The sequence below is a fragment of the Pleurodeles waltl genome, chromosome 2_2, assembly GCF_031143425.1.
Source record: "Pleurodeles waltl isolate 20211129_DDA chromosome 2_2, aPleWal1.hap1.20221129, whole genome shotgun sequence".
In the NCBI taxonomy this organism is placed as follows: domain Eukaryota; kingdom Metazoa; phylum Chordata; class Amphibia; order Caudata; family Salamandridae; genus Pleurodeles; species Pleurodeles waltl.
This window is the reverse complement of record NC_090439.1, coordinates 851,541,080-851,562,216: the sequence shown is the minus strand read 5'-3', so window position 1 is coordinate 851,562,216 and position 21,137 is coordinate 851,541,080. Positions and strand designations below refer to the sequence as shown.

The following is a 21,137-nucleotide window of genomic DNA, read 5'->3' as shown; positions in this document are numbered from 1 at the left end:
CATATTAATTTGAAACTTGTTTAAATTAATACATCGTTTTGTATTTTTACAATTCTAACTTTTGAGTTTGTATTTGACAAACAGTTTTTTCCTATCAGACATCTGGGCTCAGAACATCCACACATTTGAGAAACAGAAGGTTTATTCTGCTATTTGGACACTGTTGATGGCTGTGATAGAAGTTCCTGAGATGCCCTCTGGGTCAGTAAACGCTCTGTATAGTTGAACCAGTTTTGTAATGGACTGGATTCCTTGCCAAACAATTTAGCTGCCTATTCATAATTGGTGCTGTCTTCTTATACCATTAATTTTCTAAACAAGCACATCACAAATGATCAACTTCTTAGTCTTTACCAGTCCAACAGACTTGCAAAGCTTTGGGTCTTCAGTGGCACAGTCTGAAAAAACTACAAGGCAACATTATTTTCAAACATCTTTGGAACTTTCACAGACACACATTAAACCAATATCTTAACTTACCAAGTACCCGTTTCAAATTTGTAGTTCACTCTTTCCGGATCGGAAAACCTGTGATCTAAAACACACATAAGTTAATGTCTTCAAAAAAACAAACATAGTTCATGCAAGCACGAAAATGTCAGAATAACCCGTAATTTCATTGTGACATTTCCTCTAAATCCCCAGGCAGTGCAGCATGGACATTCTGAGCAGAGGCTGGAAAGAAGGCTGTGTTTAGTAGAAGTAGGCAGTGTTATACACACCCTTATGTCACAGTGAATGGCTGAAGCAAAGCCATGGCTAATAATACACCTTGATGCTGAGTTATGTAACTGGCAGGTTCTCACCCTCACTTAATGCTTGGCAGGTAATGATTGATTTCATATTTCTCAATAAAACCGGATGACGGTTCTTGTTTCGTAAGCATGCAACCTACGAATGCAGTTCCACCGACAGCTCAGCTAGCACACACAAATATGAGCAATCCAAAAAGCTGTATGTGCTAGCTAGAAAAAAATAACACATTGACAATTATGAAAAATGAGCATCAATGCGTTATCACCTCAGAAATACCCTCAAGAGACTTTCTGCCACTTGTTTACGCTAATCAGGACCATCGAGGACCACTGGGGGTCGACAACGCCTACCCCAGAGTCTGCGGCACTTTAGAAAATTAAATAATAATAAAATATACATAACAAAGTAAAAGATAAGCTTTATAAGCATTCTGTACATGTGAGAAATTTGAAATTGAGGTTAAAAATGATGTTGGTATTCTTAGTTTGATTCGATAGAGCAGTAAGTCTACAGCAAACAGAAACTGGTATGGCTGTCTGAGACTCAACTGAAGCACTGGTATGCGCTGAAAAAAGAAAGCATGCATAGAAGGAAAAGGGATAAAGTGATGTGCAACACTCTGCAACATCTCTTCGTCTTTTAGAAATAAAAGCAAATGTTGGAAAGTTTCACAAATCCCATTAAAATTTAGATTTGTCATATTCTTTTAAGTGAATTTAAAAATATTTCATCATGTGTACTTGTGTGTATTTTTGTGCATTGCTTTGAACCTGAAATCGTAAAAATCGGTTAGGCAGGGTCTCCACCTTCCAGTTGTGGTCCAGTGGGGGGGGGGGTCACCAATCATGTTCTGATCACATTCGATTTGTGTTTTATTTTGTAGGTCATGGCTGGTCAATTGCCTTTTTGCTTTCAGGACAGGCTTTCCTTGCAAAATCCCATTCAATCCAACATCAGTTTCTCTGGGGTAAATTCTTCAGTCAACATCTGGCTTAGTCCTTTGCAATATGCTGTTATGTGAACTAGGGTGGCAGATCTAATTCCAGTCCTTCGGTGATGCAGAAAGTCAACATTATCTATCAATCTGGTTTGTTTCTCAAGGCTGCTTATTTCTCTTAAACTCCCTCCCATGTCTTGTTCATTTTCTTTCATTTTCCTTGCCTTTGTAATGCAAACAATGCCTTATTTAGATAAGAACTAATTTTGTATGGCACATAAAGGATTTGCATGACAAACCCTGCCACCCCAGCCCATGGGTAACAAAAACCTCCTCGTGTGTACTCGTGTTGGGACTCAGGAGAGAAGCATTTCACAAACGATTGTCCCACTCTTTTGATAAGCACACCCACAAAGTCAAGGCTTGACAGTGAGCAACTGGTCCAATAACTGGAATTAAGACCTTTTATGGGTTACAATATATGTTGCTCACATTTCTAAAGAAGGCATTTTTGGGAGGGGAAGAAAAATGACATGCAGGGTTCAAGGACAAAAGACCCTGCAGGAGAGTTCTACTATCCCTCAGTTTCTTTTCTCACTCCTTACATACCATATGATAGGGTGTAGCAGGGACTGGTATGATGTGGCTCAGAGATCCCCAATCAGCACCTGAGATGCGGAAGGCACAGTTGGCTTTCTTCTAGACTTCCCCACCAAGCAACAGCCTGGAAGTCCATGTTCCCATCACATGAACCTAAGACTAAAGAATAACTCCTCAGAATGTAACAATAGAACCATTGCATTCATTTTTAGATCTTTATGCTTGTCTTATGTGCCCCTCATACTTCTGATCACTGATTTATCTTATCTAAGTAGCTTCTTATTCCCCAGTGTAAGTCAACAATCCCTTTCTACAATAACAGCAGATGTATGGGCCTAGTTTACTGGTGGTGTCAACTGTTGCTTAAAAGGCAGTAAGGGAGATGTGCATTAGAACACAAGTGCAGGAATGAGGCCCTTCATGACGCATACTGTGACACTGCTCAAACTAACTGCTCTGGAGTAGCCTCTACAGCCTCTTAAACCTAAACAACCACGCTCCTTGCAATACGAGTGCACAATGGAGGTGATGTTGTCCATTGTCACTACAGTTCATTTTGCATAGAGTTGGGCAAAAGGGACCAGAATGGCGAGCACTCTCAAGAGCATAAAGAGTAAGCAATTCAGGGCATTCTGTGCTTACAAGCACAGCAGGTGTGACAGTAATGTGGTGTATTGTAGTAACAGCACAATGTCTAGTATATGAAGGGTACGGTCAGTGGCATAACAAAGTCCCCCACAGCACCTGCGGTGCGGGGGGCCCTCAAGCTCCTTGGGGCACCTTCAGCACAGTACAGTGGCCTGAGACCTCCTGAGTGAGTCCAGGGAGGGGGGCCCTCCATGTACTATGCGGGGGGCACTAGTTTTGTTACGCCACTGGGTCAGATAGGCATTTTGTATAAAAAAAAGAGTATCACAGAAGTACAATTTGTTAACAACAGCACATGAGAGGAAATTAGTGTTTGTACTGATAATACTGTCTGGAAGTGGGTATATATTTAGGAGGACACACTGTATTGTTGGAAGCTCAGTGTGAAAGACTATATAGTGCAATGCAGAAATGCACTGTATACAAAGGTGTAGGGATATTGTAGTAACAGAACACAGAAGTAAAGTTTGATGCATGTAGTAAGGGAGAGGTCAGGTGTACTAAACTATAAACGAAACGAAGTGTGAGTGGGGCCTGCTGTTACAGTAAGAGCAGTTTATCAGGTTTTACGAGCTCTCGATACCTGCGCAGGTACAGAAGTATGCTTGCTCAGAGCATCCATCATGTTTTAAACTTAGCTGGAGAGAAAGTTGAACAAGTATTCAATTAGCACTGGGGTGGATTGTGTCTGAAAAAACAATGACTTTTCAGCCATCAGAGTGATTTAAATTCTATCACGTCACAAGTATTACAGGTTACGTTCTTTTTGGGGCTCTAAACTTCCAAAAAGATGCTCTTAATTTTGTTAGCATTGTCAGACCAGAGAACCTAAGATAGTTATTTTATGATAACACGTGCAGGTACTTTGCATTTGACCAACATGTCATCAAGAAACATGGTGGAGTGGATAAAGCACATGGGATATGAAGGGTCTGGACTGCAGGGGGGCTGAACATTTGTTTGCTGTACTGCTACAATGCAGGCGATGCACATAGGTGGTTTACAATGATTAATCTTCTAGACTAGCACTGGTACACACTAAAGGTTCTCTGCAAAGCTTTGATCATAATAAACATCAAATAAAAGCAAGCATTTCAGTAGAAGAGTAGAACATAAATACAACTTACTATAAGACTCAGAAATCAGTTTTAGGATAATATATCCCATATCTTCAACTTCTGAAGCCCCAAATTGATCCACTGAACTATGTTCTTCCAGATTTAAATCTGTGTACCTCAGTTAAGGACAAACGTAAAGTTCAATAGGAAACATTAGTTACAAGCAAGAATGCACAAGAATCATTGCATAAGACATGAAGGATATCCTTTTATCCACATCTAGGTACACCAGAGGATGCTCCATCAGTGTAATTCATGTACATTGAAGAACATGGTATACATAACCCATGCTTGCAGGGTGTGAATGTATATTTACCTCTAAAGCAAATAGTCAGTAAAATGATTAATCAATATCCTGTCATGAAACATACACCTGGTGCTTCTACCTCAACTGCTGTGCGTGGGTTGTCCTCCCTCCAGGCCACTTTATTCGTTTCTTTCATGGCTAACATCTAATTCATTTTCACCTCCTAATTCAATTTGAAACGTGTGTGTGCGTATGTGTATATATATATAGAGATATATATCTCTATCGTAAGTAATATATTTAAATATTTTATAAGAATAGCAAAATTCGAAAGACAAACATAGAACACATTTTGCTGCCTTGGCTAGATCTAAAGAGTATTCCGAGAACAGTAACACGGGGAGGGGACAGTGGCAAAGAACAGGAAGGGAAATGAGCATTACTTCACAGAACACTTCCCCTTTAAGGTGTATACTTCAGTATTAGTACCCTCAGGTAGTCAATTACCATAAAATTCTACTTTCTGAAGTTCAGTTTTTGTGGTCTGGCAAAACACAAGGCCATAGATTAAATAATTTAGGAAACCATTCCTGAAAAAGTATTTTAGAGTAGACTCTTCTCATGTACCCAATCCGAAGTCAGGAAATTGTTTATGTAGCTCCCTATGGCCTAAATCCTCCATCCCAATTGCCTATGGGTAAGATATCTTAGGTTTCCTGCAGAGTAAGGGTCTAAAACCTATAAAGAAAGCAGGTATCCAGACTTTCCATTCGCTTTGGTCACCATGAAGTACTCTGTCCAATTGAGAGAATTTGCAGCTTCACCTAGTCTTGAAAGAGATAAGATTAAATTAGGAGCAATAACGCTTAAAGTAACTTTTGTACATATTGCAATATTGGTGAACTGCTTAACTTCAGGTGCCTTATAACTCTGCATTAGATCAAATATGTTCTCACTCTTTACATATCTATGTACACAGCCCTCTTCTCCATCAGAAGCATCCAGAGAAATTCCTCTTTGGTATCTTAACCTTTGGTGCCAAGGAGGGTAATCTATGTCTCAAGCTTTTTTTAAAAATTGTCTGCCAAACTACGTCTCAAAAACAATGACAGGACTGCTTGAATTACAAGTTCTGTACGTGTTAGAAGGTCCCACATCAAAGCAGCTACACAGATGCAAAATTGAATGCACCGACAGGTTTAATAGTGATTAAGCAGAGGTTTACCCAGGTAAGTGACAGCAGTTGCAAGAAGGAAGTGAAAATGTTTATTAAATACTTGTATAAAAAATATTTCAGCATTGTTAAGAGCCAAGTTTATTTAAAGGGTCCATGATGTTGGGGGAAGGGGTTAAAAGAAGCTATACATAGATATCATTTATGATATAATTGTGCCTTTCACTCCATTTCACCCCAGCACCCTACACTCTGGTATAAACAAGTGTGACCAAATTGTGCCATGGGGACCCCCTAAACGCCACAATTGTGATACTGAAGAAAATGCGATATAATCATTCTTTTGTTTGTCTGACTGATTACTGGTCTTTGCTCACACAAGACCTGCCACTTACAGGCTTCACTGCTAACAAACCTCTTAATACATTAATATTAGGATCTCACAATATGCAGTTGCAAAATACAAGAATACTTAAATCCTGGTGCATGAAAGTCTGAATTCTAAAATTAGTTTGGTGAGTCCTTGTTTCTAAATTGCTTATCTATCTAATATATGTAATAATACAAGCAGGATGGAAATATACCTTTTTCAGTCACCATAAACACACAGAACGTTTTTGAGTCTGGCTTGGATACAGGTTACTTTTCTAGGATCACTGCTAATGAGACTATTAACATCCATCTGTTCCATTGGTTCTGGCCAATGATTTAGGCCAGCAGAGACATGATGAGCAAGCCATGGGCCACTGAACCCAGCAAAATACACAATAGCAAGGCAGTCACTAATAACCTAGAGACTGTAGTAGCACCAGAATCACCCAAACTGGGTAGAGGTAAATTCACCAAATGATGACTAACTTAATGGCTGGACTGTATACTTCATGAGTTTGCAATTTTTAATAGAAAACTGGAAAACAAACTGCTATTATATTTCTGTTTATCCTCATGAATGTATACAGTAAACTAATATTGTGAATAATAATCCTGGCTCAAATATTATCCTCCAGAATTGCTTTGCGTGGCTCTTGAAGACACAGATATTAACAACGATGATCATTATATCTATAAAGGCAGCTACATCAGAGGTTTTCTCCCACCTCTTTGGTTGAAACAAAAATATCCACATATGATCTGCAGGGATTTAATGGTATTCATATATGAGCTTTCATTATGAATAATCAAGAAGGGGTTCAGCTGAGGCGTTACAAGCCTGGTTGAACTAGATTGATATAAAATTATGTTAAATAATAGTAAGGGTTTTTTAGTACTGATTGGTCTCAACAGAAAAAAGTGATCTTTCTGTAGAATTAGTAGAGGTGATGTACTGCTCTGGTATAAGCGACTGATAAGAATTTCAACTACCAGTATAATGTAAGGGAAACCTAGGAGTTTAAAACCGCACAGGACTCTCAAAATGTTGCCAAGGCTCTTATCTCTAGCATGCAGCCAGGTAACGTGATCTCTACAATCAAATTTGGCTTCAAGGTTGCTATTTCTGTTGTGGCTTGAGTAGTTCCAGGCAGCAAAGAATTGAACATCTGAACACACCACCCCTGTGCTGAGGCTACCATTAGTTGTAAAACCACACTTCTAACTGGTTCAATGTACACGGATGACCATATTGAGGCCCCGTATGTAACATGTTCAACAAATAAAACAGAGCATTGTGAAACTTGCGATCAAGAAGCAGTCATTTTAAGGCTTAACATGTCTTTATTTGGGAAACAAATCTCTATGCAGCAGTAATTCCAGGCTGTGAGGTGCTACCCCCGGAAGGATTTACTCTCACTTGCAGGTGCTATGCAATTTTCTGCGACTTCGATTTCTGAAAAACAATTTTTTACTTCACTCAAAATGGGCATTAATATATTTCTCCTTTAGTTCTTACCTACAGTGACTGAGGAGAGTCTCACATGTTTGGTTATTTAAGGATAATCCTGATATATTTGTTATATAGCGATGTTTTACTGTAGTATTTTCAGTCGCAGCTTTATAAGTCTTTACAGCAAAGCACTCGGATGCTTTTGCCTAAAGGGCGCTCAGCATATTTCAATAATGTAACCTGTAAGAAGCACACTACTATTTAAACTTTTGACAGCTCATCATTAATAAAATGGCAGAACTTACTGTCATGTGTTAGCATGGCAGCCAACATCTGAACGACAGGAAAGTAAGGACAGCTCTTATGTAGTTATCTTGTTCAATTTGTTGGAGACTTGGACAGCAAGTCTTTAGCCCTACAACTAACACATCTGGATAAAGAGTGTCTAGCAGGAGGTCGTTGGGCAACCAAAGGTTTCTGTGAAGAACCATGGAAGGGTTTTTAAGTGGGGTGGAAAGTTCCAGGAGGTGGGCACTTCTGCCCAGTCCCAAAGATCACACATCACCATTCCATCCTGTTCCATTCTTTCCATCCCATTCTCCACAGCATCTTGGGACTTTCAATTGGTGCCTTAAAGTGGTGTCAATGGTCACAGCTCACTGACAGCCTGAAAGCTTTTCCCAGCTGCCACATCCCACCAAAACCTCGAAAAAGGCAGCCAGACGTCTGACTGCTTCCTTACTATTTCTCTGTGAAAGGCATGCCCAGGCTTCTCGAGAAGTTTAAATGCTATTAGTCTATGCAGATTCCTCCCCACCATCTTCCACTCCCACAAAAAGGCTTAATCCCTCCAGATGGGTGGCAAAGGATTTGATCTACCTGTCGGCCAGCAGAGTAATTAACTTGGCCCAGCAGGGTAGTTCAAAGCTTGAACCTAATGAACAGCTGACTGAGAAATATGCCGAAAGCTCAAAGTACTTGAAAGAAGACAAATGTGGCCAATTGTACATTATATTTGCACATGAAACCGTTGTTTACATAGGGAGGCACCCAATAAACTTCTTGATGGGTCAAGGCAATGTGAAATTGTTATTTTGGTGAAGCTTCCACTTTCGGTGTGAATATAGTAAAACACTTACAGTAAAGCACTACAGTCTCACACTAAAGTTAAAAAGAAATGTGGACATTTGTTTTTGAATGGCCAATTAAATCGTAAGGCCTGCACAGGCCATAAACAAGGTATTAAAGGTCTCCTCTGTAGCAGGTTACCGGTGCACAGATACTCAGGCAGAGTTAAAAAGCAGTCCCACTCCCTCAGCCCGCACAAGTGTCTGCATGTGATCACATGATGCCAAGGGACCAATGCCTACTCTTAAAATGTTTTTTATCAACCTCCACAAATGGGAAGGGGTTTCTTAGGGACCCCATTCTGTTTGCAAATGGGTTACCATTACATTTGAGTAGTCTGTAAAATAGTAATGGTTCGAGATCGGATTTCAGTTGCAAAACATTTATTTATCCTATCTGGAGTTGCTATTTGGAAGGGATGCTATAAAGGATCCCCTTCCAAATACAGATGGGTAATGTAGTCACAAACCCAAATTGTGAATATATAAAGCCTTACTGAAATGCAATTTAGGTTTTGTACATACAAGGAGGACATTTTGAGGTTGCAAAATATCAGATTTTGCAAATCAAACCCTTTGTGACCACAAAAGCCATACTACAGCTGGTCCTATATTTATTGTTTGGAGGAAATTCATTCACTGCTCTCGTCAATCATTGATACAGACTAGAATGTCCAATATTGAATTTAAGCTTGTATATTAAACCTAGATATCTGCCTTTTCATTTAAGCTAAATAAACATTCTTAAACATACTTTAGGGCTAGGGGAGTTTGGGGGAGGGGGGAATCACTAAAGCGATGATCACAGAAACCCCACTATTTTACACTATCAAAAAGCATTATGTTTACTCCCACATAAGGATAACGTCAAATAACAATCACTCTCCAGCATCAATGACTGTACACCTCATGCAACAAGGATGAAATCAAGCATTCAATGAAACCTTATTCAAAGGAGAAATAAGTGTCAAGTCATACAGACTTATTGAATCAGAACAAGTGAGCCAAGCCTTCGCTTCCAGGCATTCTTATGAATTGTAAAAGCTGGTTGAGCAAGTGTTTCAAGTGATTAGTAGTGCAGATGAGTTTGAAAGATACAATATAAACACTTACGAGCTTTCTGCAAATAATGGACAATATTTGCTGACTTGGTGGAAACTCTCCTGTGAGCCAGAGGCACTTCAATTGGCTGTAATGAACATTATTACTATTGCTACTTGAGAAGGCAAACAAATACTTCATGGTGATGAACCAGTTAATAGACCATTAGGAATATAAACACCAGCATACAGCAGAACACCTCTAAAAAGAATCAGAACACACACACTTATGCTAAGGCAGTTGAAAATCAATGTGGTCCAATGACACGTTCTTAAGAACAACTGCACTAATGTACTTTCACTAATTTATTTATTACACTTGTGCAGAGGTCAACGTAAATGCTATGAAAACAATACAGCAAAACTGGCATGAGCAAATAACGTTTACTGCCTCACAGACTGCTTAATGTGATGATTTACACATGGAAACAACTCTCCAATTATAGAGGCCCCTCAATGTGATTTTACTTTCCTGTGCAGGCCCCAGTGTTGTTTAAACCATTTTTCAATAAAAGAAAAGCAAATACAAATGGAAAAATGCAATTGCATAATCTACATTGGGAGATGTGGAACATAATTACGCTATTGATTACCACAGCAGAGGGAAGGCCATCATGACCGATTTGAGGCTTTGCCTCTCTGGATTCCAGGCCCTTCCCCACTCTCAATAATGAAGATAAATAGCATATTACTCTCTGCACACCTGCATACGACAGTCAGACTGATAATCAGACAGACAGTCAGGTAGACAGATCTAGCCACTTCCAGCCACTGTCCTCATCCTGCTCTGACACAAGGGAGTAACACAAACCTACGTATTCCGCTAGGTGAGGTAGAACAGTGTCTTGATGGGTCCCACCAGTCACCTTTGCTCTGAAGACTGCCTGGGTGCAGGGTTGGAGGTGATCATCCACATACTTTGCAGTGAGGGTATTCCCGTCTTTCCCTGACCTGCACCTACTCCAACAGACACCAAGAAAGAGGTGACGTGGACAGAGAATTAGACACTGCTGTGAACCCAGCCTTCCAATGGCATACTGAGATGTTTGGTGATTAGATTCCCGTTTTTGACTGGAAGCCAATATCTGAGTATGAAGAACGTGTGTTCAGCAAGTGAGCCATGCAGAACAGATGTTAGAGCCCCATTTGAGAATTTTACTAGCACTTACAATTAAGAAAATCTTTGATTCAAAGTCAGCAGTTATCTCACACATCCACATTCTGAACTACCGATCACGTCTAAATATAGTGGTTGTCTTCTAGATGTGATGGCAGATCATTTCACAGTTCTTCCAAGACCAGTGGGAACGTGATGATGCATCTAGTCTATCTGAAGACTCATATTTTTCTTATATTACCTTTTTCATGTCAATTCTTATTTACATTTTCACAGAGCGAAAAAAAAGTCATTTACGTATACTAATACACAAAACGTAAAGTGTACATATTATACATAAGATAAAAAAGAAAAGTAATAAAAAATACATAGCAGTAGTCATAAGCATGTATCAAGAGAAGGAAAGAAGAAAAACATTAACAATTGACTGAGGAGTTGCTTCTGCATACAAGATTATAAAATATTTCGTCAACATAGTTAAATATATTACAATAGTTGTCAATATTAGTTCATATAAGTATCCTAAGAAGAAAATCTGACAATATAACATGTAAAAATATGTAAAATTAGGTTTATGATAAAGGCCCCATATATATAATAAAAATATTGAAAATTATCATTTAACTTATAAATCAGCTTCTCAAATTGTGCCACATCAAACATGTCTTTCAACCATGAATTGTCAGGATTGTGTCACCCTTCTACAAACTTAAAATATTAATTTCGCTAAACTGAGAGTTGTAAAACGCCACTTAAAAGTATGAGCAGGAATGGATGTCAAACCTGATATTTTATGTAACAATGATAACCGAGGTGTAAAAGAGAGCTGAACAGGTATTTCCGCAAATAGCTTTCATCTTGTGACCAAAAAGGACACATTTTCGATCAGTCGCATAATATATGTACTATTTCAGAATCAGATGCTGGGCATCTCCACCATTGGGAGTTAGGACTGGGGTTTGCTGTGTGAAGTTTGGCAGGAGACTAGTGCCAATAATGTAATATTTTAAAGTAGTTAAATTTAAGGCATGAGTCTCTAAGAAGTTTGTAATAATTTTCCAGTAATGTCACCTATTCTTTGTCTGAAAAAGTTGTGTTTAAATGGGAGGACCACCAAGATCTCAAACTATTGGATGTTTCAATAGAAAAAGAATGTTCAATTAGGATGGTTTATATACCTGAAACCGTATCTTTGAAATTCTTGCAACTATGAATATATTGTACAATTGGCAAGTGAGATATCTTTTCCTGAAATTCGGACAAGTTAGAATTAAGGGCAGAAATTAATTGGGTATAATTATTAGATGATTGAAGATTAAACTCGTCTTGCAGAGTCGTCAAAGACTTTAAAGAGTTTTGTTGTGTAAAAATATCAGACACTGTATTTATTTTATGTTTGATCCAGATATGCCATTTAAATAATTTCCCCCTTAAACTTGATGTCTGCATTATTCAACAATGGAACCTGTGAATGTAATCAAACATGAGTTTTTGTAATATTACAAGTGTTTTGCCAGGTTGAGAGGAGTAAATTATGGGATTGAAAGATTTTGTAAAAGTGAACATTTAGTACAATAACTGGCAAGTAGTGTATTGTTTTTAAGTAGAGACTGTTCAAGTGTAATCCAGAACAGAATGTTCCTATGAGTTGAAAGCATAGAATGAGTCAATTGATATGCTATCCAATGATATTCCAAATGTGGAAGGAGTAAACCACCTTTCATTGAAGACGAGTGTAACTGAGATGATCTATCATCTTATTATTTAGGTCAGGGTTAAAAAATATCCCTAAGTATTTTAGTTTGGAGTAGAACCATTTAAAAAGGTCACCATTGGAAGCAATAGTGGTCATTGGTAGAGCTTTGTATTTACACAAGTTAGTTATGTACCATGAGAAAGATAAGAAAGTAGTTAATAGTGAAATCAAATAACTAGCTAAAGATTTTGGATAAGATAGAGTCAAAAGAATATCATCTGCTTTAATTTCACCAGCCGAAGTTTAATACCTTTTATATCCTTATCTTGTCGTATAGCAATTACTAATTGTTCAAGGACTATGAGGAATAGCAACGGAGATAACAGACAACCTTGTCTTATACCATGATAAATATTGAAGTATGGGGGTGTAAAACCATTGCACCCAATAGCAACAGTAGGTGACTAATACACACCTTTAGTTAATGTGATAAAAATATTTTCCAAGTCCCATCCTTTCCACGGTGTGAAACAAATTTCCCCATTCCACCCTATCAAAAGCTTTTTCCGCATCTAAGGAAAGGAGGATCTTCTCCTATGTATTATTACGTACTTGCCATAATAAATGTAAAATAGGTTGGAGGTGATTAGTGGATGAGTGGCCTGAGACAAAACCAACTTGACAAGGATGGATGAGAGAAGTAATAACCAAACTAAGATGGGTAGCTAAAATTTTGGCCAATATTTTGACATCTGAATTTATTTGTGAGATTGGTCAATAACTGTACCATTCTAAAGGATTTCTACCAGGTTTGGGAATTACAGTAATACGTGCACGTAGAAAATCAGAAGATAAATGTCCCAATTTTAATGCTTTATTGAAGACAGATCTCAAAATTGGGACTGTGTATTTTTTTTTAGTTTTATAGAATTCAATGGGAAATCCATCTTACCCAGGAGCCTTACTCACAGCCGAACAGTCAATAGCCTTAATCATCTCCTCTGCTGTGATTCCCCCCTCTAGACTATCTCTTTATTCTAGGGATAATTTAGGAAGATACGAGTTTTGAAAAAAATGCATCTTCATACTTTTGGTCTACACAGTTTAAGGATATATAAAGTCATTCATAATAATTTTGGAACTTTGATAATATTTCATAAGGGAAAGTAAGTAGTTATCTTCTAGAATTTGTAATAGAGGGTATTGGTCTAAGATCCTCGTTGATGCAGCTGGTAAGCTAAAAGTCTCCCAGCTTTTCTGCTGTTTAAAATGGTGCTGGTGGATATGGAATAGACATTTCACAGCATATGATGTGATTTTCAATAAAACTTGGGATTCTGTTTGAGTATTTGGCTGTAAGAGTTAACATTTCTTTTTTCAAGGCCTAATCTGACAGTGTTTAATTGTTTCTAAAGAAGTGCAGAATCTTTCATTATCAACCCTCTTATGACATTTACCTGCACCCAAAAATGAAACTGCACTAGAGACAGATTAGGCACAATTTGACTTTTTCCTGAGTTGTTTTATAAGGAGAAAGACTAAATCGTCATGTGGATTCCGGAGGTTGTGACAGACCTAAATCTAATTAAATATCTATCAGATCATGATCGGAGATACTGCAAGGGATTATATTTGAGCTTGTTACTAATTGAGTAGTATTGAAGGAGAAGTAAAAATAAAAAAATCTTGTCTGGACTGAACGTGAACAAGATGTGAAAGTATAATCCCTATCATTTGGATCTAATAGTCCCCATAGTTCTTGAAGTGCATAATCTTTGATAAAATCATGGAGAATATATCTGACACTAGTATGGTGAGAATCAGGTTTCCCTGATCTGTCAATAAATGAGTCAATGGTAAAATTCCAGTCTGCCCTATTAATACACAAGTAGATCAAAAGGATGGTAAAAGTCTACTAAGGTGGGAAATGGAGGTCGTTTTTGAATCAGTGGGGGGCATATATAGATCCTACAATCAAAAAGTATTATAGATACATATTTTAACAAAAAGTTTCAGTCACTCCAAATCTCCCCAGGTTTGTAAATCCTTGCAAGGTAGATTTTTGTTAAAAAGGATAGTAACACCATATTTTCGTGAAGGGGTAGAGTGTGTAGATATATTATTAGAAGCAATGCATGCCTGTATGACATGATCAATGCAATTTCTTATCAATTCATCACTTTCTATTGCAGTAGGATGGGTTTGGGTTTATTGTAGCAATGCTATGTCAGGTTTGTTCTGACCAAGGTAAGTATTATTTTCCTCTTGATAAAGTTCGTAAGACCATGAACATTCAGAGATACAATCTAAGATTGATTCTATTTCGGACAATAGGGGAGCTATATATGTAGAAAGCGAACTATTAATATAGTGCAGTATAAATAAAAAAGGAAAAAAGACAAAAGTATCAGAATATAGCTAGCTAATCAAATATACGAACAACAAGTGTATTGAATATTAGCAAACAATAATAATATGTCCAACACAATATAAGACAACAATGTACACTTAAAAAAAAAAACTTTAGACTGAGGGATTAAGTAACAGACGTCACAGAGTGAGGGGGGAAGTGAGGACATCGGTACCATAACAAAAGAGAAAAAGAGTACTCATAAATTCAGATACCCCAGCATCACTAAAAAGAAAATAATGAAAAAAAATATATGTGAGCAATTTATATGCTGAATAAAAAGGAAACATAATATATAACACAATCTGTCAAAATAATAGTGTTTGTTTCATTAAGAATCATGATCAGTAAGATTCAAGTTTTCAATGGCGATCTAGATTTATCTCTAGATTGAGAACGTTTACCGCCATGAGACCAATTGCGTATAACAATTTCCCATCTCCTTTGATCATCTGATTCTGAGGCAGAAATACTTGGCGGATCTCATGCAGGTAGAGATGAAGAAGTTTTATGTTCCATTTCTGATTCATTTTCATCTACATAGTTCAGAAAGGATTCTAAGTCATGAGTGTCAGTGTATTCTTTAGTTTTCCCTTGAAATTAATAATCATGAATGCTGGTTCTAGTAGTCCGTATTTAATGTCGCTTTTCTTCAGCCTGGGAAGAAGTGCTAAAAATTGCTTCCTTTTGAGATTACCAGGTGCCAACAAGTCCTCTGTAATTCTAATTTGAGAATTGTTGTATCTGAAAGGACCATATTTTCTGGCTTCTGGAATACTCTGATGAGCGTGCTGATGTATTAGACAACAGGCGAAGATATGACAAGTTTGCGTAGTATGATCTGAGCTTCTGGAACATGCATGTTGGAATTCAAGCTGAGTTGCAAGGGTAATATATTCATTAGAGTGGGAATTAAGTTAGTCAAAAATTATAAGATCTCGTCTTTCTCTACTTGCTCGGGAGGGCCAATAATTCTAATATCATCTCTTCTGTTGCGATCCTCTAAATTATTATTTATAGGAGTAGACATTAAAGTCTCACAGTATGATAATTGCCTAGTGTGTCTAAATTGAGGCAAGAAAACAGCAGCAGACAAGAAACAAGAAAAACCTGGAGTATGTGTCTGATCAAGGTATAAAGCAAGTTAAATGATATTCCTGAGCCAAATGATCAGTGGAAACAATCCTTATTTTATTTATGAAATGGGAAAAAAGTTTTTCAGTAACATAATATTCAGCAGATCAAAGTTATTGGGACCATAAATATAGTTAGTGCGACGAACAATACTGAAGTAGTTCTTGGAGGAAAATGGCAATTTGTCCCATATAAAATGTCCAGAGTGACAGAATAACAATAGTTCACAAAATATATCTTAATCAAACAGTTGAACTTCCTTTTATTTTTTGTATCCTTATTTACGATACGTCTATTCAACTATAACCCCCCCACCAAAAAAAAGGATTCAGATAATGTTAAGGATAATGAAAGGAATCCGCAATTTAGTCTTCTCTCCCAAAATTACAATGATTAATTGCTATTTTCTAGGGCCTAACAGCCCATACAGACACAAATAGTTGAAAAATATGGTAATCATGAGAATGAATGAGTACGCAGATCATTGTAAAAGTACAGTTACCAATGTTGGAAAGATTCTTTTACGGCATATGATGAGGCAAAGCGTAGAGAAAAATAATCCACAGTCATCCTTGATTACAAGAATCCAGCTTTAGCTCACCATCTTTCACGATATTAAACGCCCTGTTACTCTAATGGCCCCAATCCATGATGAAGGAGCTGGCCTTGGGTGTAAATTCAGCTCTTAAAAGTAGGCCCAGTCCAATATTATTTTGAGATGAGGCAAGCGTGAAGGGGGTAAATATTTCTCGGTTTCATCTCCATCCGCTGGGTCCTAATAAAGAACTACCATTTTGTGCAATATCCAGTTCCATTCTCCGGCCATTTCCCAGAGTTTCCCTGTCCATTTGACTCTGGCATAGTTAAAATCACAATAACTGTGGCAATGGATATTCTGTCAGATCATTAAAGGAACACTGGTCATATGATCAAAAGTGTCAAACAGGAAAAGAATAAACATTCTGCGGTCCAGTTTTCATTTGTGCAGATCAAACAACAAGCCACCATCTTCTGTGACGTTAGACGCCTCCCTTAGCAAGCAAGCAAGGTCCATGGCGATCCATGCAGCCGTGGTCGGGTATTCAGGTTGGTAAAGGTGTACCAACATTTCTGATAGTGGAACCCAACAGTGAAGTGAGGCAAACGGGAATATAGGAAATGGTCCACGGCCTCGCCTCCATCCTCGGAGCTCTCACAAAACGCCGCCCTTTTCCGCAGCATAAAGCTCTGCACTCCCCAATACAGATATTTTCACTGCAGTGTTAATCCGTGGGGTTGGTGTCACCATTCTCTCAACTCACTACCATGTTTAGGATCCATTAGGGTGACTCAGGGTCATTGGGAGACAGAAAAAGCAAGAGTTGCTATTCAACTGTTATCGTGAAGAAACCAGCTTCCTGCCATTTATCTATTAATTTCATAGAAACAAGGATTGCATACATATGTTGGCCACAAATACGCTAAAAGCCAATCATGTTTGTTGTGTCATCTGCACAGAATTCAAACGGCAGATCAAAATCTGAGGTAAAGGGTTTGGGGAGGGGAGCCCGGGGGCAAGGTTAAACTGGAAATTAAAAACAGTAAAGTAGGATCCACGCAGTGTATCACAGGTGAGTTTGCCAGGGTTTGCCTGACAACTGTTCGAGGGAGCCATGAGGTCTAACAGTGGGAACACTTTTCTGCTGCCTTGTCAATTATCACCAGAGTGGAACAGTGCACGTAACAAACAAGCAGAGAGGTAAGTAACGCATATAGACAAATGCTTAATAACAAACAACATAATAGAGATGTTGCAAATTTACAAAAGAAACATAACAGTGAAAGAAACAGACATCTTCACTCAACGACGTCACAACAGTTTGATGGATGGCACACTTCCTAAAGGTGTTGTCCCACTTTCCAAAGTGGATGACACGCTGACACAGCTCTTCTGTCCAGATCAAAGTCACTACTTTTGGATGTATGCACCACTAGCTTCCATCCTCCCCATTTTGGAGTGACCACACCTAGTCCACAGTCACCATTTAAAGAGAATTTGAACCAAGTTCAACTAGACTATTTGGAGCGCACACTCAGTCCAGACTGTATATTTTGCTAGGAATCTAGCCTCACATGTGATGATTGAACATAACATTTTAAGTACAGGCATGCAAAACAAACTCAGTCATCAGTTTGAAGACTTGGGCATGAAGTCATGCACTTTACCAAAATAAATTGTGCTCTTTGCACTTGACTGCAGCACTTCGATCACAGTGCTGAAAACTTAAAAAAATAAATAAAAAATAAAAAAAACTCCATACTGTAATATTCTAAGCAAGGCAAATAGTGAGTTTAAACCTTCAAATCAGGACTCAAATGGGAACACAAATAAGATGTATGTATTCCCTTTCACTGTGTTGTTACCTCAAAAAGAGAGTGTCAGAAGAATGGACGGCAACACCAATCTATCTTTATAGTAACACGATTATGTTTAAAGTTGAAAAGGGATGTGAATGCAGGACACCTACAGGCTTCCACATTTTTTGTAATTCTGAAATGTGATGGCTACAAAGATTCTAATAGGATCAAAACAAATCAAGACACTTTACTTGGAGATGCACAAATGACAGCATATTTTTCATTAAAATGTCCACTAAATTTGCACAGATATAAGTTTTATAGATAAAATTGCATTACACACAAATAATATGTAGCCATCGTGATTTAACGAATATTTTTCATTGTGCATCAGCAAGTAAAGAAAATACAAGAGATGTAAAGAAATCACATTTTAACACTACATTTCTGTATTCCTATCCCCCAGCTTCACCACAACCCATTAATACACAATCATGTGCAGTGTTCTGTAATCTAGTAGCTAGGAGTGTACTCTAATTCATTCACATACACATGATACACACGCATAGGCCCGGTCCATGTATCTTACAGACCTCAACTGTGCAGCTTTGTAGAACACACTGATGTTATCATGCAGCAAAATATCACAGAGAATCTAAGCAATAGCATTCACACTGCGTTAGCTTTGATGGAAATTAAGAGTTTATAAAGGGAGTTGGCCTACCTTAATCATGGACATGTCATTAGGCAGCAGTGCTATTGTCATCAGATATTTATACCAACAGTTATCTCATCACAGTAATTAAGCAGAAAAGCAGGGGGTAAAATGATGTTAAATGGTGCTCACAGAATGGCAGAAATATTATGTTATGTTATATTTATGTGTATAGCGCACTAATCACCTGAGAGAATATCCAGGCACTTGGGTATGTGTGTAATTTTGTGGTCCCCAATGTGCTTATACGTAGAACCATGTCTTCGGCTTCTTGCCGAACTCAAGAAGTGAGGAGGAGGCTCTGATATCTTGAAGGAGGTCCTTCCATTTCTTGGGTGCGATGTAGAAGAATAAGCGACCTCCAGTTTTGCTTTTGCGGATGTGGGGAGTGTGTGAGGCACAGCATAGCTGTCTAGTGGGTTGGTGAAAGTATGTGTCTGTTCAGGTATTCTGGCCTTGTGTTGTGTAGGGCTTTGTATGTGTGTGAAAAGTCTGAATTGGCTGTGCTTGTGAATGGAGCCAGTGAAGCTTCCCGAGGTGCTTTGGGGGGGTGGGAAGGGAGTGGCCTAAGCTTACCCATCTAAGAGGTGGCCCCCTTAACTCCAACTGAAGTGAGTGTGGGGGTCCCTTAGGCCCATCTTGAAGAGGGGCTTTCACGTTTTGTTATGCCTCTGGTCTGGTGCTCCTAGGCAACCATTTGAAGATCTTTCACAGCATGTGTAGGTTGTGGAAGCAGGAGGTGCACCCTGCATTTACTTGAGCCATCATGTTGAGCTTGTCATCCAGGTTGATCCCTAGATTTCTTGCGTGGATGTTGGTCCTAGCTTCAACACCTCCGTCTACAGTCCAACAAGGAGATCTTGCTGGTGAAGACCAGTGCTTCCGTCTTGTCAGAGATGAGCTGCACGCAGCTGATTCACACCCATTCTGCTGCCGTGGTCATGCAGTTGGTGAAGTTGGTTCCGGCAGTGTTGTTCGTCAGGGAGAGGATGACTTGGGTGTCATCGGCATAGAAGATAGAGGTGATGTCTTGCGATCAGATGATGTTGACGAGGGGTGTCATGTATATGTTGAAAAGGGTGGGGCTGAGGGAGGATCCCTCTGGGACTCCACATATCAATTTCTTGGTCTCTGATGTGAAAGGGTGGCAGCCTGACCTTTTGGGTTCTTCCTGGGAGGAAGAAACAGATCAAATTGATAGAGGATGCTTATATGCCAATTTTGTGGAGTCTTCCAAAGAGGGTTTTAAGGGAGATAGTGTTGAAGGCTGCAGAGAGGAAGAGCAGGATGGGGCTGCCAATTCTCCTCAGTTGAGGATGATTCAAGTGTCATCGGTGGCCGCAATGAGTGGTGTTTCAGTGCTGCGGTTCTTTCTGAATCCTGATTGAGTGTTGTCTAGCAGATGGTGAAGTTCGAGGTGGGTTATTAGATATTCCAAACTGTCAAATGTGTGTTTATTGCAAGCACACCATTGTCAGAAACTGGCAAATCTGTACAGTTTCAGCCAACCAGTGAACTTCATGGCAACATTAATTCCAAACAGTCCTACCAAAGTCTTACTCTGATGTGAGAGAAAGCTGATGGGCATGTTTGATTCTCCTCTATCAGTTGTCATGACAATAGCTTTTACTCTTATTTTGACAAATGTCTGCCTCCATATCATAAGGGAAGAAGAAAAAGCAGCAGAAGCTAATATTTAAGGTGTATACTTGTATCAAAATTACTTATAAACTTTAACCACATGCTTGTAGACTGTCTCTACTGAAAACATGGCTTTTGACATGTCTAAAAAGGAAACAAACTGAGAAGGTCAGCCAGGGGTTAAAAATAAAGTGATAAAATGAATTGCAGAATTCACCCATAAACCCATCTCAAAGTAGGGGCTAACACCCAGGTTTTCTCTTATTTTGTAAAGGCAATTAAAGTTATTTCTGGGTTGTGGATATTGCAAGTTACTTATGTGAGGCCAGGTATGCCCCTGTCCACTACAGTTCACAGTCTATCAGTTTAAGGGGGATTGGTAAAACATTAGTAACAGTTGCAACATGCCCCTCACTGATTTTACTGTTCGCCAATCCAGTCTATTTTCATTCTAACTTTATTCTATAGGTGAGTGTCTGCTTTATTCAATATTTCTGAAAATGTTTTCATCTTGTCCTCAAACACCTCATTATTCTCTCTGTTAATGTTTCTCAATGT

The 21,137-nt window shown here is 38.6% G+C and overlaps 1 protein-coding gene across 2 annotated transcripts in view; it reads right to left on the bottom strand.

Annotated features, from left to right (window-relative positions):
- Positions 1–21,137, bottom strand: part of ESRP1 (epithelial splicing regulatory protein 1) — a 289,890-nt gene that overhangs the window by 200,583 nt on the left and 68,170 nt on the right. For both annotated transcript variants that reach the window (XM_069220486.1, XM_069220487.1), the window contains exons 5-6: positions 4,069–4,167; positions 481–535 (exon numbers count right to left, since the gene is read on the bottom strand). In XM_069220486.1, the coding sequence (XP_069076587.1) occupies positions 481–535; positions 4,069–4,167 (154 nt within the window). The remainder of the gene's footprint in view (positions 1–480; positions 536–4,068; positions 4,168–21,137) is intronic.